Here is a 20108-nt window from a genome sequence, read left to right on the forward strand (position 1 = left end):
TTACGTGTGTGGCGCGGATGATGATGTACGAGTGACGATTGCTCGGATACAAGGGAGTTCCATTTGTAGAAAACGAGGGTGGTTCAGCTTGTTTGCGCAATTAGGGGTTGGAAACGCGGGGCAAAATTTTGATGTGGTTGTTATCGCGCGAAAATTCTCTCTTTTGATCCTGAGAAGGAAATATCGAGGAGAGAGCATTTCAAATATCATCGATTTCGAACAGTTGGAATTGTTCTTTTCGAATCCTCTTTCTATTCTTCCAATTTATTCTACCCGTCTTCTTTTAATTATATTATTACAATGTGTTTGGCAATGAATCAAGGCCCAATACGTGAATAATCTCCAAACACTCCAGCAGTGAATCGTTTTGAAAATTCAAACCCATTACTTTGCTGAAATACGTCGAGAAGTACACTCGGTGTATTTATTATATTATTATGAGATTTATATATTATTATATTGGAATCTCTTTTTTAACTTTATATAAACGTTATAACTTTTAATATAATACAGATCCTTCTCGAAAATTTCTCGAGAAACCGTTTAACCAAGATTTCCTCCCCCCTCTCGAATTCCGTTCTCTTGTTGCGGAGGATGGAACAACGGATAAACTCTCAACACCGCCAGGGAACAAAGTTTTTCGAACTTATCACTTAGAAAAATAACTATCGGAGGATTTTCAAGCGATCACCCCCCTTTTCACCCCCAAGAAACCGCCACGTTTGCCATTTTTCACGGTCACCGCCGCCCTCTTCGAGAAACTCTCCACCGTTTCCCTTAATCTCGGCCTTGTTATCACGAACATTTCCCCCGGTTTACAACGCGCCGTTGAGAGGTTCTTATAAAAGCATGCACACGCAGCAGCACACACGTACCGGTTGCTCGTTCCTTTTTGCAAATGGCGTCGTTCCGCCCCAATGTCCTCCATACTCCATGAGCTGGACGCGGTCGCCTTTTCTCTCCCCCTCCCCTCCTCGAGCGGTGAGAATCCACGATAAAACAGCTCGTTAAACGAGCGAGAGGAAAATTAAATAAACCCTGTTTCGAGAAAATCAACGCATCCCTCTGAGGTAAACGCTTCGATAACTGACCCAGAAATTTATTATAGGATGTGTCGATAAGTGAAATAATCGTTATTTTATTTATATATATAGGATAGAGATTTGTTTCTCCATCGATTTTTCAATCGAAATTTTTAGATTAGAATTGTCTTCGTAAAAGGAGAAACTCGAGTGAATTCCGTTCGCAAAATGTACTTTGCAAAATGTTAATTAAACAAATCTTTCTTCCTCTTCTTTATTATTCCTTTTTTATTCCTCCCTCTCTCTCTGTCTGGCGAATCGAGCTATCAATTTCCAAGCAAAAATGGAACAGGCAATTTTTCACGCCATCACGCCTACCATCCAGCGTCGATTTTCCTAACGAATCGCTCGGAAAAAATTGGCAAACTGGATGGAACGCGAAACCCCCCGCGGCTTGTCTGTCTTCCGCGAGGGGAACAAGTGTCGTGCTCGAGTATACCGTGTTAAATTTTCATCCCCAATCTTCTACTATGTACTATGGGGGAAGGAAGGGAAAGAAGGAAAAAGGAAAAGATAAATAGAGAGAGAGAGAGAGAGAAAAAATAACGTCGACGTTGGGCCCACGCCCGGAACTGTGTTATCAATATTGCATCGGTATTTCGGAATTTCGAGTTTCCCAAGGCGAATTACGAGATAATTTCCTTCTGGAAAAAAATTGCTTTTTAAAAAAACGATAACATCCTTTCTTTCCTCGTGCCCCGAATTTTTCACGAATTTTCTGTTTGCACTCGGTATATATATTTTCAATTTAAAGTTAATCGTTAAAATTAACGAGAGGGAACGATTCGCAAGAACGCGATTTTTCCTTATGACTTTTCAAACGCTCGTCGATGATACGAGGTTGATTTACATAAAGAGAGGGAGGGAAAAAAAAAAAAAAGAAAAAGAGAGAGAGAAAGAGAAATGGAGGAAAATGAAATTACCGCTTTGAACCGGTCGAGAGGGAGTGAAAGCTCGATCGAGTGTAATTACCGGCGCGCGAACGCCATTTATAAAATACTTGGCGTATAGTCGATCGGGAAGAAATACATAAAAATACCTCGGATCGAAATTAAAATGTGCAAATTTTTACCCACATTCCCCTCTTTCCATTAATCCAATTTCTCTTCGATTTTCGAAAATCGGCTGCCAATTAACAATATATACACATTGGTGTATAATATCGTTGGACGCGGCAGGTGCGTCGAAGCCATCTTCGAGCCAATCGATATTTTCGGGACGTTTCATCGATTTAACTCCCGGGACACGTACCATCTCGATATATCCAATTCCACGAGCTTGTTATATTTCTTCCATCGGCTGTACCCCACCCCGTAAACGGATAAACTCGATTAATATGCGACGGAACGATATGCACGAAGGAACACACAAAGAGAGAGAGAGAGAGAGAGGTATGGAGGGGACAAGGGGCGAGCGAGTGTTGATCGGACAAATTAGAAGCTAACCCCGCCCTGTATATCGGCGCGTCAGCGTTTTTTGAGCCAGTCTCCTCCCCTCCCTCTGCCCCTCAGGCTATTAACGCCGGCTTCGTTGAAATCGTGGCGGCGAAGAGGAGGCTCGTTGCGCGGAAAGAGAATCCTCGAGCTGTACAGAAGGCTGCTCTAGAGGAGGAAGAAAGAAGATGGTCGTCTCTTTGTCATTTCGAATGCTCGCTTCGAGGGAGAATGGCGAATGTTCTTCAAATATTCGACAGAAATTCTTGTAAAAATTATACGCGTTGTCAAACAAACTTGAAATATGCATTATATTTAAATTATGATAATGATTTTGGTTGATGGTCAAAGCTGCGAGGAGAAGGCAGTGTTCAGTGTTATGCCTCAAAGACGATGCCACGTCTCCGGGAAAGTGATAAATTGCAACGTCGCCTATTATATCGGTTCATTCGGTCAAAGTTTTAACTTTTTCCTCTTTCTTTCTTTCTTTCTCTCTTTCTCTCCTTCCATCGAATTTTTAGCCCTTTTAGTCTCCCAGTTTCCCTTTGATCCATTCTTTGTATTATGCTAATAATAAAGCGGTTGATCATTTTTTAGACAACGTATCGAATTATTTTATAAGGAGCGCGTGGCTTTTCTCTCGTAAATTGGACGTAAAGCGAGTAGAGCGGAGGTGATTCGTGAATATTTCTCGTGAACGAACGAAACTTGGCAACGATGTCGTAAAGCATACGACGATGAGTGAAGTTTTTATATTCAAGGAGGAGGGAGAGAAACAGTCTATCGGATGAGAGGAATGATTGTCGATCGAAGAAATGGAGGAAAAGAATGGTCGTCAAAATTTATTATTACAATAAAAATAAATTGTAATTTTTTATTTTTCTATCGTTTTATATTCTTCCGTCTGACTCGTTATGAAGGGACAACAAATTCCGACCAATAATATTAAGTATCGTTTCCTGTGTACAATTTTAAAAATTCTAAGAAAAATTTTTATTTCGCAGAAACGAGATAACTTTTTCATTCCGTTCCTTAAATTTTGGTGCTTTAAATATCGGAAATGATCGCGTTTCCGACTCACCCGTTCTTGGATAAGCAAACAACTGCGAGGCACGTAGAGGGTGAATAGGCTGCTGTAGCAAGGGTCGTAAAGGTCTTGGAGGCATCTATGGCAAACAGGTTCGTTAGTAACGTGGCCTTAGATGATGGGCTAATGGTTTAAGAGGTTGGACAGCGCAACGTTTGAGGAGCTTACGCGTAATTACGATATACCGAAATCACAAAACTTTAATTACAAATCTCCTACTCATCTCGAACAATTTAATAATAAAAAAAACAAATTCTATCAACTTCTCAAATACTTTTCATTTTCGACGAGAAAGAACACTCTATTCCCCCAAAAAAAATTCTCTCTCCCAAAATCATCCCCCCCAAACAATACCCTCAGTCACACTTTCAGAGACTTTCTCTTTTCTTTTATGGAATTTATATATTTCGAAAAATTCTCTCTCTCCCAAAATCATCCCCACAACAACACACTCAGCCTCAGTCATATCGAGACTTTCTCTTCCCTTCCACGGAAGAGGAGAAAGAGAAGAGGAGGAGGCGAGGAAAACAGAAATCCACCACGTCACCAAAAATATTTCAACGGGGTTGAAAGAAATAGGTTGCTCCTTGATCCGTTCCCGGTGTCATTGGAACCGTCGTAAGAAATTGGCGAAGAAGAGAGAGAGAGAGAGAGAGAGAGAGAGAGAGAGAGAGAGAGAGAGAACAACGTGTGACACGTTGAACGACTCAAGGCTGCGTTATCCCGGCCAAATCCCGCGTCGACGCGGGGATTTTGCGGGGCGTCGTCTCTCTGCGCGCCGGATACCCGCCTTGGATCATGCCTTGTACCGGCTAACCTCCCCTCCCCAGCATATATTTGGAAACGCGGGGAATCGTGTAATAACGCGAGCGCGTTGCCGTCGATAGACTTGGCGGCACGTGAAATCTAAAGTGATCCCATGGATTTCTATGGAAATGAGGCAAACGAGTTCGTTCACCTGCGCGACGAACACCGGCCCCTCCTCCCCCAACCATCATTTCGAAAATTCCGCGAGCCGATGCGCTTCCATGAAAACGGCTCTTCTCAAAATAATAATTTTATTTTTACGTAATGGAAACGAAATGTAGAATTCGAGCGATATATAGATCGATAAAACTTTGACAAGGACTGGATATGTAAGAGAGAAAAAGAGAGAGAGAGGGGGGGGGGAAATATTGATCGTTCAAGATGGTTTACGAGATATTTAACGATAAAAGTCGGGTAAAGATATCTCGGTTTTATTACTTGTACGTACGAGTACAATAACAATGGTAATCGTTATCATTGAATACCATTGACTGGAAGAAAAAAAAAAGAAGAAAGAGAAAGAGAATTCGATCGAGCCATAAAAATGGTGGAACAAAAGTAAAGGAACGAAATACATGCAAATTCCATTCGGATAGAATGGCCGGTTTATTGGCACGTCATGGTAGCATCATAAGCGAGTATAGCATAGAGCCCCTGAGGCGGAATGGCGTCGACCTCTGTCAGACGTGGTGGTATACGTGTAAGGTTGTTTCGCGTAAGAGCGCGGGTCGGAAATAATTTCGAAATTGTTCGTTCCGTTGAAAAAGAAAAAAAAAAAAAAAAAAGAAAAAAAAGGAGGAGTATCGGGGAAAAAATTCTGAATAATTTCTAAAAAGGGGAGGGGAGGATTCGATGTTTTGCTCTTTCCGCGCGAACAGAACACGAAAGTCGAGTTTATTTTTTCAGAAAATGGTATACGAGATACTTTTTAACGCATCGACAAATTTATTCGAGATTATTTGAGATAAGAAAAAAATCATCAAACTATTCCCTAAGATTATTGATTTTCCGTATTTCGAGTTAAAAATCTATCATTCGAATCTATCCTTCATTGAAATTTCCAAACTTACGAATCTAAATATCTATTATGTATACGCACATCGAGATAATATAAAGTAATAATAATTAATACAATTTTGTCCGAATGACGGATTTGTCATCGCAAACTCACAACATCTCACCTCTACTTTTTTTCATTATTTATTTAACTTTTCTTTTCTAATATCTCTCTTCCCGCAATCGACGATTCTTCCCCCTCCCCTCATCATTCGTCATTCACAGCGCACGGTGACGGGTCGGTCGTCGATCCGCCGCAACGGATATTAAAAAGCGTATAAACGCGCAACGTCCACAGTTTTATACGACGATACACGTGCAATGACGCGGTAAGGAAACACCGCGCGTGCGCGAGAGAGAGAGAGAAAGAGATATCCGCGGGCGATCCGGCGGCAGGTTTGACGTTTATATTAGCTCTCCTCGATATATCGAAAACCCTGCCCCCTCCACCCCCCGTGCGGGGGGATATCGGTTACAGGTGCGCGTTCCACGCGGGTCACGATGAAATCTTGTTAATCCGAACTAATTGGGAACAGTGGTGGTTAATGGTTAAAGAGGAGGGGTTAAATAGGATCGTGGATTATTGCGGTTTAATTTTCGTCCGACGGGCGAAACTTCGTCAAATTCGGGGATGTGTTATAGATCCTCGGATTAGGCGTATTAACGGGGATGAATCGGGATCGAGGGGGAAGATGGTCCGCGAAATCTTCTTTTTTAGAATCCTTTTTTTTTAATGTATATACGTACGTGCAAGGTGTATGTATTCTTATGTATCGTTTTATTTGTTTTTTTGTAATATGTTTTTCTTGTATACAATTTTTACAACGTTGGAATAATTAATTTATTCGTGAAACGATACGAGAAACGAACGAGCGACGCGTCCGTCCTGCTCGGAGTTCGAAACACGACTCCGTTATATCGATATTTTGGATGTCAATGTCGGTCGATTTGTTTTCGTTTCTTGCGCCGCCGTTTCGATGCCGTTTCAAAGTTCGTAATAATAATATATTTATACGTTTATTACGATTAAGAAACAAATTAATCGTTCGCACGTTTTTTTATATTTTTTTTTATCTTTATCTTTTCTTTTTACGTAACCACTCTCGAAAAGAAAATTGTATATATATATTTTCCTGTATTAATTATTACATCTTAGAATATAAAAATTGTTTTTTTTTTTTTTAAATTTCGAATCTAACTAAATCGTCGTTGATATATTTTTTATCGATTTATATTACACGTTTAAAATATTAGAAAATTATTAGATTCAGAAATTAAGTAATATCGGAGAATAAAAGAACGATCGTCCTTTGCAATAATGTCCAATAAATCAAATCGTCGCCGTGTTTGAATTTTATTTAAAATAAAATATATGATTGAAAAGTTATTAAAGAATTACTAGAAAATTGGAAAATTTTCTGTATCGTTATATAATTCAATTCGTGCGCATTATGAGAAAACCGAATTTTCTCTAAAAAATAGAAACAAATATTTTTTTAAAATGAATCAGAATCGACAATACGATATAAAATTTGTCCGAAAACGGTGTTTTCCCCCGTCGATCCCATTGTGGCTAATATCGAGGTAATCTCGTTTTATCAGCCCTCCCTTTATCGGCCAATTTTTCCCCCCCTCCGCAACAAAAGCTCGTGTATCTCTTCGAGGAGATCGCAGGAGAGGAATACACGTGACTGTCTCTGTTCCAGGAAACGAGATACTGTATCGCGATGAAATTGGGAATCTGCTGATCTATAACGTTACATCGAGAAAGCCGAGGAAGATCCTGGACTCGACTAATAATGTGAGTACGACTACCAATTCCTTCTTTCTTCTTTGCCCTAAAATTACTGATAGACAAATAACAATTAAGCTTATTCATAAAATTTCAATGTTCAAAAAATTGCGCGATTTTCTCAATTCATTGTATTAAGAAATAAAATACGAATATACGATAAATAGAAATATATATAGTAAAAAATCCATCTATCGTCTACTAATTTCCAATCTCCCTTCTGCAACTTACAACTTTAGACCGATATTGTTGCGATTGATCGACTCGAACACGATAATGAACAGATTTAATTAAATTTACTTAACAAATAAAATATCCACGCATTCATCCATTTTCAGGTGCTGATATTGAGTTTCGATTATCAACTATCCGCCGACCGGAAATATCTTCTGCTGGCCATCAACTACCAGAAGGTAAGCTAGCTAAAATTCGCGCGACGGATCCCGGGATCCCAGGGTCTTTATATCGGGTCGGCCAATGCGCAGAAATGAAAATGAAAATTTGGCCGTTATTACGCCGTGGACGTTGAACCGGGAATAAATTTCGAGCGGGCTGACCGCGAAATTACCACCGTCCGATAGGCTTCGATCAATACCCGCACCTGGCGCCCTCCTCCCGATTCCCCCGAAAGTGCGATAAACCGGCGGCGCGAAAATTCGAAAAATGGGATGAATCGAGTCGAGATAAAATCGATCCCTCGGCGAGAAATGGATTATTTGGGAAGGAGAGAAAGAGGGGAGGAGGAGGGGGGGGGAGGGAGGTGAGAGCAAATTCGACGATGAAGACGAATGATCCCTGAGGGATGAATTTAACTAGAAGTTTCTAGGATGAAACTTTTCTCCTCCTCCTTTTCTCTCGAGTGAAACTAAGGATTTCTTGTTCTTCCAAGCTTCCCCATAATCTGTAAGACCTCGTTTCCGCAAGTTTCTCCCTCTTCGTTAAGGCTCGACGATTTCATTTTTTTTTTTTTTTTTTTTTCCGAATTGCTTCGGGTCCGTGATTCCCAAGATTTCAAAGCTGTTGAAGGAGTATCGCGCGAAACAAGACGCTTCGTTTATTTATTTAAAAATATCTTTGCAACGAGGATTCAATAATAGGATTAATTAATCTTCTTTGTCAATTTGCATAGGTTTGCGAAATATATATATATATATATATATAAACTAGTTCGAGCAATTCTACACGTTTTTATTCCAATACGTTAATTAATTCAACGTAGGGGATGATTTTAGGTTTCTTTTTACCAATTGGGGGTAACAACCGAGGCATTTCCGCAATTTCGCGAATGTACGAATACACATCGCGTTGCGTTGCTGCAACAACAACAGTTTATTTACGCTACAAACGATATCTTTGTGTACACTGTCCATTTTTAACGGTCAATTTTGTCAACGATCGGCGCGACATCTGTCCGATGAATTTAATAACAAAATATCTGAACAACGTGTTGAACACTTTGAACATAATATTTAACAATATTATAAATCGTCTTTCCGTATCCACTTTTCACATTTTCGATAATTCCCTCATTCCAAAATTGTCCCATTTCTTGAATTTCGTCCCAACGTTGACGTATATCCATCTCGTACGATGTTTCGTACACGTATTTTCTCTCTACGTTTACCGATTAAATGCTAAACGAAGATCGTTAAACAGCATAAGTTAATGGTCACTATTAAACTCTTATTAACGATATTTAATCCCATTTTCCTGAAACTGATCGAATTGGATGCGAAATAAAGAGAGAAAGAGGGAAAAAAAAAGAAAGGCCTTCTTCCTTCCCCGCTGTAACGGGCGACAGTTGTTTTATCACCCTTGAAGTTTACATTTGCATTTAAATGAATTGGATTTTGGTGGCGGGAAAGGATCCGTGGCTCTTTTTTTCTTTTTTTTTTTTTTTTTTTTTTTTTCGCAAGAGTGGCTTCCGCGGAAGGGATTATTTGAAATTCACCGTGGCTTCGTCCACGGGAAAACATGGAATTTTTATTTCGATCCCGTTTTTCCGACTAACGCTCGCCGGCTTGCTTGCTTTGCAAACTCAATTACGTTATCCGTTATTCCAAAATAATCGGCTGATTCGAACCCGTTGCGTATGAGTCGCGGCTCGATTTACACTTGTTGGGACAAAAAATGAACATGAGAGAGAGAGAGAGAGCGAGAGCGAGCGAGCGAACGAGCGAGCGAAAGAGANAGAGAGAGAGAGAGAGAGAGAGAGAGAGAGAGAAAGAGAGAGAGAGAGCGAGAGAGAGAGAGAATTACGATTACAATTAGCACGTGGGCGGAGATATTGGAAAAATGTGCAGGATGATAAATCTATTCGTGCAAATCTTCTTCAAGGAAGAAACACGAAGAAGTATAATTTGAAGTATAATTTGTGCGTTTTGTTTTAATTACAATTTCCATTATCCGAATATTCTAACAAGTCCGTTCATCATTTCTATTTAGCAGCGATGTAATTATTTTTTTTTTCCTTACCATACAGCGATGCAAGTAGAATTTAATTTGGAATTGGAGTGTGAATGCGTTAACTATTGAAACGAAATTGGAAATATACGAGAAATTAGAAAGTGATGAGGATGGAGAATAAAAATAATATCGGGGAAATTCACGATATTAAAAAAATACAGAAGGATGAAATGAAAAAAATATAAGACAACTTTAATAAGAGAAATCGTTATATAAGAGATATTTATTAACGATTCAATTTATTAATTTTCATTTATGAAATTTCGAATCAATTGTAACAATTAATCGAAAAGTTTAAATCGAAAACTGGGATTATACAGTCTATTGTAGAAAATTAAAAATTAAAATTTATCAAATTATTTCTCTCTCGAGATAACAGAATAATTTAAGAAAGATTCCTTTATCATACGCGAAATATATACGAAACATCTTTTCTAAAATTACGTAATCGAGAAACAATTTTGCAAACGTATAATAATAACCAATGCATTAACACGGTCAGAAAGTACACATTTATAATATCACGTGATATAATAAGAGACGTTCAGATATAATAATGGAAGCTCGGATAATCAAGCTATGTAAAATTTCGTTCGTGTAAACGAAGCTCGTAGAAAAACTGCAAACTAATTTCTCCGATGTTTCTCGCTGGGATGATCAAGTTTGAAAGTTATACGAAAGTCGAAAAAGTTGGTCGTGTGTATCGCCGGTTAATATACGCGGCAACGGAGCACTTCGCCGCTAGATTTTGAGGGCGTATCGAACGCATCGGTGGCCCAGTTTAAAATAGCAATAAAACGAGGGAAAGTGCCAGAAATTATTACTCTCTCCCCCCTCCCTCGATCGTTTCCCGGGGAACACAGAATTTCAATTTCTCCAACACCTCGACTCACGAGCTTTCATAAATAACCCTCATAATGCCAAAATTAACTACTTCAGTTATTCTTATCTACTCGAGAATAAAAATTACTAAATAACTTTCCATGTAATAACTCATATCTACTATATCATTTAAGAAAAAGATGAAAAGGTACATTTTCTATTCCCTTCTCTAAGATCCAATCATTTCAATCGAATTTATTAATCGAAAATGTATATGGAACAGCGTTAGAAGGAGAAAATCCATCGACGAATATAATAATTCGAGTTGCGACCGTATGCACCCGTATGTTCTGGAACACATGTTCCACGCGTGATTCCGAATGTGAGCTGAAGCTCGGCGTGCGTAGAACAGATACACGCTAAATACCGTATAATACCTGACATGCATAGAGTCTAGTGGCCGACGGTTCTGGCTTCCTGGACTCCTCCTCGCCATTCAGAGCCACGCATAATCGGCCAACGGAGGGGGGTACCATCCCGCATACTGGTCTAATTGCATACATTATGGCCGCCAAATCTCTTCTACCGTTTCGTCCTTGTCTCGGTCTTCTCCACTTATCCATACGCGCGTTTCTCACGGGACACCGATCCTTTTGTATTCTCTACACAACTCCAAAGCTCCGAGATTCGTATTCGATGGATGGAAGGAAAGAAATACGTTCGATATGAAACGATATTTGGCTTTTTGCAAATTTTGTGACTCGGATGTTTATACAAGGTTAAGGCAGATGGAAGGGCGAGGAAAATGCTTGTACAACACCTGTGCACAAGAGGAATTTGTTTTTAATGTTTTAAATTGTTCCCTTTGAAAATTAATACGTGTATATGATATGCAGATATATTTCGTTATATCGAAGTTGAAATTAATAATATTAAAATGATATTAGACTCATAAATTATTTTAAATTTTAATATAGTTGAAACCACGTTTTACATTAACTTTTGATTTACGATTGATCGTTCAATCTTCCGTTCGAAATCTCTCGTCTAAATTAAATTTTAGATTAAAAATAATTAGATTTATTATTTAAACTTGACGAATCAATTAAGTAATAAGTAACATATTCTTGAATCGTGAAATCATATATCTTCTTTAATTTTTCATACATGTTGTATACAATCATCTCTTTTATAAAAACTGCGTTTGCATAAAAATTGCGACGACTCTTCCACTCCAACTAAATTAATAAATTGATAAAATTACCAATCGTGGATTTTCGTTTGATTTCGACTAAATTGATCGTGATTTATTAAGAAAAATTTTTTTCTTAATAAATTCCTTGACCTTCCTGTTAAAAATATTTCAAACAACTTTTGCAATTCAACCCCAAAAACCGCACGCACCGCCTATACACGTATTCGAATACAGCTCTGAGCTGTTTAGACGGTTTCCCACTCGCCTCTATTTGTAACACAACGACGACCACGTATTCAGATTCAAAATACGATAGATTTATTTTAGAATCACGTTGCACCCTCTTCCCCTGTCAGCCTTCGGTTCATCCAGTCCACCCGCTCTTCTTTTCCTATTTGTCTGCATTTCACCCTTCCAAACTCTCTCCCTTCCTGTTTCCAACCTTCCTCCCTCGGTTTCGCTACATTTGTACGCCTCCCTCTCCTCCCCTCTCCCTCTCTCCATTCGATCCTGCGTGTAGCGGCAACGAAACCACGGACCATCCTGTTACCGCTGCACGTGAAATCCTGAGTTATGTACGACTGTATCCGACCAGTTGGATTTCCGGAGACGACGCCACGACGATTCGACGTCCCGTTTCTTAACGAACAACCTCTAAAACAAGTTAGTTCCGATGATCGAATCTTTCTTTCTTTTCTTTTTTTCTTTATCTTGTCGATCGTTGAGCGGGTTGAATTGGATTTTTTTTTTTATTTTTCATAGCTTTTCTTTAATTTCTTTTTTCAAATTGTATGAGGAAAAATTTTGTTGTTGTAGATCTATTGGTTTTATTATTTCCACGCTTTCATCGATATCCGAATTTTAAGTAAATTTTCACGAACAGGATAAGAATTCGAATATTTGGAATTTCAATTTTTTCTTTTTTTCTTTATCTTGTCGATCGTTGAGCGGGTTGAATTGGATTTTTTTTCTTACTTTTCGTAGCTTTTCTTTAATTTTTCTTTCTAAATTGTATAAGGAAAAATTTGTCCGTTTTTATTTCTTATGTTCCGTTTATTGCTTAAGATATTGTTGTAGATCTATTGGTTTTATTATTTCCTGGTGTGCAGAGAGATATTCTTTCATCGATATCCGAATTTTAAGTAAATTTTCACGAACAGGATAAGAATTCGAATATTTGGAATTTCAATTTTTTCTTTTTTTCTTTATCTTGTCGATCGTTGAGCGGGTTGAATTGGATTTTTTTTCTTACTTTTCGTAGCTTTTCTTTAATTTTTCTTTCTAAATTGTATAAGGAAAAATTTGTCCGTTTTTATTTCTTATGTTCCGTTTATTGCTTAAGATATTGTTGTAGATCTATTGGTTTTATTATTTCCTGGTGTGCAGAGAGATATTCTTTCATCGATATCCGAATTTTAAGTAAATTTTCACGAACAGGATAAGAATTCGAATATTTGGAATTTCAATTTTTTCTTTTTTTATCTATCTTGTCGATCGTTGAGCGGGTTGAATTGGATTTTTTTCTTACTTTTCGTAGCTTTTCTTTAATTTCTTTTTTCAAATTGTATAAGGAAAAATTTGTTATTGTTTAAGTGCAGAGAGATATTCTACACATTTTTTCATCGATATCCGAATTTTAAGTAAATTTTCACGAACAGGGTAAGAATTCGAATATTTGGAATTTCAATATTCCTTAACTTTAAACATCGTACAAGATCGAAGGAATATATATATGGTCATCGGTGTTCCCTACGAATTTCACACCCTCGAGGCGTTATCAACCCCTCTCCCCCCCGCCATCTTATCGGCAAAGGATCGTCCGTAATGAGGGCTGCCTCGAGCGATGTCCTGCTTCTCGAAATCCTCTTAATTCCCGCTCGAATAGTAGTAATATCGAATGGTTTCCACACCGCAGCGCCCCAATTTCAACAACGTCCCGATTTTTCTCCCCTTTATTCCTTTATTTAATTCTCATCCCATCCGCGAATAATAATTTCACACGCTGTTTCGAAGAATTAAAAAGGAAGCGGATTAATATCAAGGTTAAGAGGAATTTTCCAAAGGGAGCCTTTTATTTATCGTGATCGTCGAAATGCAGCGGTTCTCAGCTTCTCTACGATTCGAATATTCGATGTACAAGTACATCTCTCCGATGGGAATTCAAATTGCTCGAGACAAGAGATTTTTCGTCGATATCCTTGTCTGAGGATCGATTATTTCAAACGTGCTAATGTCTTGTCGATACTCGTCTTGTTAGATCTTCCAGAATGTTAATTTGTATATATATTCGTGATCTTATTCGTCAATAAAGCACAATGATTCTATTCCAATATTTTTCGTTTCGATTCGTAATTTGAGAAAATAGAAAATGCATCGATGAAATAATTCCAAAATTTAGAGAAATCTCTTATCGAATATTAATATTAATATTAATTTAAAAATATAACACCTTTCTAAATTCTTCAAGATACCTTAATTAGTACAATTTTCTGAAAACCGTATCTCCGAGGAACGAGATTTCTTCATCTTTCGTGCGATCGAAACGGTGTGGAGTAATGGGAACGGGCGCGGTATCACCGTCTCGTAATTAATCATAGTGATTAATGCCGTCCCGCGCAGCAATTAATGCGTGTAATTAATGGCAAATGTTATTATTATCGCGCCCCAAAGGCAAAACGTCTCAATTCGATCCGAATCTATCGACGACGATACACGAATATCATCGAATACAACGACAGCAACAATAATAATATAAATTTCGAAGTATTAAAAAAGGAAGCGGATTAATATCAAGGTTAAGAGGAATTTTCCAAAGGGAGCACAGTTACGCACAATAATACAGCACAATAATAATATAAAATTGACGAAGAATAAAAACGTGTCGCCTTATAAAAAAGAAAGAGTAAAAACACTAATTGGAGCGCGAGGAAACGCACAACGGTCGTCTAAAACAATTTCTGTGTTGCCAAGTAAGTCAAGTTTGCTGATTATTGGAATTTTGCTGTGTTGCCGTTCACCAGCCAGAGCGAGACAGGGAAGACGAAGTGGGAGCGACGGAGAGAGGGAGAGAGGGAGAAAAACTGGCGGATGACACACGTGGTACGGTAAACGCGGGACACAGGTTGGCAAAAGGAAAAGTAGGAGGGGGAAGGGAATATTGCCGCGCCACCATCCGGTCCTTGCATCATTAGAGGATGGCCCGCTGCTATGCGCGATACCATAATGTCACGTTACCCGCCGCATAATGTGTATCCACTGCACGGAGTTTTATCTTTCCATCGTGTATCGCGCGCGTTTAATGAAGTCACGCTCAAACATCCACAGTGGAAAATCGGTCTCGGCCCCGCTATCCCTGCTCGTTAACGCTGCTCCTTCTTGTTTTTTCCACCCCTCTCCCCCTTTATATTTCCTCTTCGTGTCACGCGTATCTTCTTCTCTCTCTCTCTCTTTTTTTACTCGTTCGCTTCCCTTTTTTCTTTTTCCCATGTTAAAAATGAGAATCTACGACGCGTCTCTTCGGAAAGGATCGATAATGGAGAGGGTGAGTTGTTGGTTTTAGATGAAAATAAAATTAAAATTTGGATATGCTATCTTGTCTCTGGATCGCGACATCGTGCTTTCTCTTCTTACATAAGAACAATCGTTTTATACATATATTTTTATCGAAGAAAAATTTATAATTAAATGTTATAACAGCTATAAATAGTTTGTTAGAAAGAAAAAGAATTCAGCCTCGTCTGTGCATCACAATTTAGATTCTCAGCACTTGATGATTCTTATTGCAATAAATTCCAACAAATTCAGATAATGTTTTCGTCTCCTAACGTTCCTTTCGTTCGCAGCCTCGAAACGAATTAAAAATCAGGAGGGAAGGAAAGAAAGCTCGAATCAAGATCCAGGATTAGTTTTGGGTTATACTGTACACCTGCTCGCGAAATCTCGCTTTATTTCCCACGAGCGCGAACGATAAACGTCGGATGTCGTTATAATGCAGCATAGTCGGTTATCAGCACCCGACGTGTTTACACAATGTGTCGTCGCGCTTTTTGCGCCTCCAATAAATGTTGCACCGTATCCAGTGTATTAATCATAACGACGATTAAATTGCAATAAATGCCGAGAAACGTAAAAACTCGAATATATATCGTTCTCCCCTTCCTCCCCTCCATCCTTAAACATCGTAGAATATTACATCGAATTATTGAAGAAGAGGAGATATTCTTATCTTCTCGAAAGTTCAGCTCGATAGAGCGACAATAAGTAATATTTTTACTAAAAAATACAATTCTTAGAATCCATGGATTATCAAATTTAAAGATTACCTATTTTCAAACACATCGTCTTTAAAGATTCCTGGCATCGTTCACCATCTATTAAAAGAATATCAATCCGTTTGAAAACCTGTAACTCGTTCGAAAAGGTGTCCATTTTTAGACGAGGAATGGACGAGCAGGTTGGCCATAAAATTCTCCCTCATTCTCGACCATGAAGATTTTAACACCGTTGGTCGCCACGGATTATTCATTCAACGAGACGATAAAACGGGGTTGTTGTTGTTTCCAAGTTGGCTCACGAGTAAAATCGTGCAATCCACGTGATTTTTCCGTTGTATCTTTGTTCTCCCATTTTCGAGGGTAAATCGATCGAGAAGGTAGAGAATTTCGAAGGAACCGATTTTCGTGTAATTTTCATGATTGGGGAGGGGAAATTATTTTTCCGTTTGAAAATAGTGGAATTTAGAGTTTGTGAGACCACGTGGAAAAGATTGAGACCACTTGGTTTCCTATTAGTAGCTTCGATGCCCTCGAGTGTATTAGATCGAAGCACATTGGAGAGGAAATCTTAAAGCGAGTAAGATGATTTCTGTAATAATAGGATTAGAGATTTGTTGAGTATTGCGCGGAAGGATTGGCTCTTAAGGCTCTTAAATAACGAGGAAAGAGTCATCCAATAGTCATTCAAAGTGATGATATACGAGCAGTTAATTTCTTTAAAAACTTAAAGTAGAGAAAGTGCGAATACAAAGATTTTTACGTAGTTATGTAAAATTGAAGAGTCTCACGATAGAAATTTTAAAATTAAAATCAGAGTTAGATTTTACCAAGTGTAATTTTCATAATCAAATATCGTCGTTTTCCTTAATTTTTCTTAAAGATGCGATTAAATCGCCAGTTAATTTAACTGTTCGAAAATGAAACGAGCGACCACGATTTAAAACATCTTGGAAAGGGATCTAGTAATATTCCATCGACGATTTATAGAATTTCAGAATTATAACAAGATTAGCTTGATAGACACATTACGTATCTTCGAGATCGATCTGATCCATTAATCCATTAGTATAAAAAAAACACGGATCATTATCCAGTTGATCACCTTAACTTAAGAATAACAATATCCAACATTGTGTAATCCGTGTACAATCCATCATCGATCCATGCCGATCATCGTTTCGAAAGGAATCGAAGAAGAAAGAAAATTTCATTTTTTCCTCTTTTTTCCACGCTCCCCTTTTTGAACGAGATTTCCAGGCGTAACAGCTGCGGGGGCGGGGGAAAAAACTGTCGCATTAATTCACCGCTGGTCCCGCCGATTAATTAATCATTACGTTTGCGAGACGTTTGGGGTGAATGGGCGTGCTAGATTGAAAACGCGGTGGACGGCGCGGCACGTAACGACAATGAACTATGGGGAACGGATGACCGATCAATTACCACGGAGAGCCCTTTGACGGTGGCCACAAAGAACAACGAACCCTCGACGCGACACCATGGCGACCTTGTCGGGGAAAACCTTTGGCAAAATTTCACCTATGCATCTCGTAAAATCGTCCGTGCGATATTGTTTCGAATTTCGTTCTTTCGAATTTTTTTCCAATTTCGATATTCTTCCTCGACTTTTCCTTTTCTCGCCATTTTGTACTCCTCCATTTTAAGATTCTTTCGAATTTTTGTTTCAATTTCGATATTCTTTGTTCTTGATTTTTCTTTTTCTCGCCATCTTGTGCTCCTCCATTTTAAGATTCTTTCGAATTTTTGTTTCAATTTCGATATTCTTTCTCGACTCTTTGTTCTTGATTTTTCTTTTTCTTGCCATCTTGTGTTCCTCCATTTTAAAATTCTTTCGAATTTTTGTTTCAATTTTGAAATTTTTCCTTTTCGCTCTTGATTTTTCTTTTTCTCGCCATTTTGTGCTTTTAAAATTCTTCTATCGCTTTTCGCTTGTTTCAGGAATTTGATCGTTGATTTACGTTTCCTCGAAGATCGAAATTCAGATTTCAATTATCATCGATCGAATTATAATTTGTGACGAGGTTGCATTTAAACCCGATGAATTCGGCTTTTCACTCGATCGATTCTGTTCTATTAGGAAACATTGGAGAGAAACTTTATATAGTTATCGAATATCGAATCATTGTACTAAAATTCGAAGCGAGTTTAATGGATTCGAACAATATTTTTCTTCGAGCATGAGTAGATCGAATGTAATCGACAATGGAGAATCTTGTCCTTTGATAATTCTTCTCAAATTGTGGCCAAACGCGTGTGCCTTTTATCTTTAACAATCCTTCCCCGAAAATCTAATACGAGAAAGATTCTCTTTCTCGAAAGAGATGTCGCTATTTGCGCGATCCCTCTGCGTGCGTATCTTATCTTTCACATAACCTCTAAAACTTTACGAGAATTTGGTTGGAAACGAATACAAAGCACAATAATTGAAATGTTCGACAACGAAATCTCTTTAAGTTTCTACTTTATCAGTTTCTACATTGGAGATCGTTTTGTAAGTTCAAATGTTTAAGATTAATAGTACGAGAAAAAGTAGATATTGTAAGTAGTTATAGATTATTGAAAATATATTAGTCAATTAGTAGCGTTGATTTTTTGATAGCGGTTCATTGTTCGTTTTGAAAAATTGAAAAAAATTGAGGTGAAAAAAATCGTTCTACGTCGTATAATATATTATTTCAATATTGTACATTGGATATTCTATATTCCCCCGACGCTTCTACACATAAATTATTCAGAATTATTCCAACGTTCAATATTACATGGTAATTAGAAGTTCGAAATGTAGTTTAATTTGTTCATAATATTCAAATAAAATTAATAATCGGGAGAAAAATATGCTGCAAATATTTGTACTTCCACATTTGATCGTCATCGCTTAGACAAAGTTAAAAATATCGTCAGGCGAGATTTAGTAAAATATTCTCTTTTTTTTGAGAGATTGAATTCAATATTTTTAATTCTCGATTTTATCATAGATCTTGGAATTCCCCTGTGCGAGCAAAGTGAAGAATCTTTCTAAAATTCCAAAAAATACGATAAGTTTAATACGTCACATATCAGATATCAGTAACATCTCTATTTATTCTTATTATTTATTATTTATGCAATTCTATTATATAAATCTATTATATATATATCGATCATCAAGTTTAAAGGAAAAAGTTAAAGGATACGATAAAACAACGAATACAAATACATATATACATATAAACCATAATAAAAATAAAAAAGAAAAAAACAAATTATTAACGTGTATATATTATTACTAACAAAAATAGTTAATAGAACTTAATCACGATTGCGTTCAACCTTTCCTATATATCTTCTATATAACAAGATAAATCACGGTTCAATCAACCAATACGTCGAAAAATATCGAATAATAAATATTCATATAAATAACACCGATTCGTTCACCGTATCGCGTGTACAAAATGTAAAAGAAGAAAAATATATAGAATTCAAAAAAAAATAACTTTTAATAGAAAAAAAACCAGATATTTCTCCCCCAACAAATCCGATCCCTCTTCGTCGATGCAATCGTTACGCTTACCTCATCGCTTACCGGCACACACCTCGTTTCTAATTATAAATTCCATCTACGTGGAGTGATGGTGGCTCTAATAATGTAAATAGTAGGTAAGGGGCCACGGATGGTTGATTGAGTGACGTGATTCGAATGTCTGCGCGATAATTCGGCAGAGACGGGCCAAGAGCCAAGGCGGAGGAGCCGCCGCAATGCGCGAGCATAATTAGCAAGAACGACGATCGGCGAGACGCGCGAAACGAGAGAATCGAGATCCTGCATTCAGAGACGGATGCGCTGTTGTCGTTGCAACAGCGCAAGCCTCGTTGGACCAGGCACGCGGTACACGTAAATTAATTAATTCCAAAGTCGATTCGGTATCTTTCTCGTTCGAAACGGCGGAGGGGGAGGGGGGATTTTCGACGTGTTAATCGGTTATCGGTGTTTGATAATATAATCGAAAATAAGAATTTTACATTGATCAACGAGTTTATATATATATAATATAAATATAATATATTATAATATAATATTGTATTATATATATATA

The 20108-nt window shown here is 37.8% G+C and overlaps 1 protein-coding gene across 11 annotated transcripts in view; it reads left to right on the top strand.

Annotated features, from left to right (window-relative positions):
- LOC122710909 (venom dipeptidyl peptidase 4-like) overlaps positions 1 to 20108 on the top strand; it is a 259765-nt gene that overhangs the window by 42431 nt on the left and 197226 nt on the right. For all 11 annotated transcript variants that reach the window (XM_043929145.1, XM_043929147.1, XM_043929146.1 and 8 more), the window contains 2 exons: positions 7172 to 7266; positions 7596 to 7670. In XM_043929145.1, coding sequence (XP_043785080.1) covers positions 7172 to 7266; positions 7596 to 7670 — 170 coding nt within the window. The remainder of the gene's footprint in view (positions 1 to 7171; positions 7267 to 7595; positions 7671 to 20108) is intronic.

The sequence above is a fragment of the Apis laboriosa genome, unplaced genomic scaffold (assembly GCF_014066325.1).
Source record: "Apis laboriosa isolate Shangri-la unplaced genomic scaffold, ASM1406632v1 scaffold161_cov148, whole genome shotgun sequence".
In the NCBI taxonomy this organism is placed as follows: Eukaryota; Metazoa; Arthropoda; class Insecta; order Hymenoptera; family Apidae; genus Apis; species Apis laboriosa.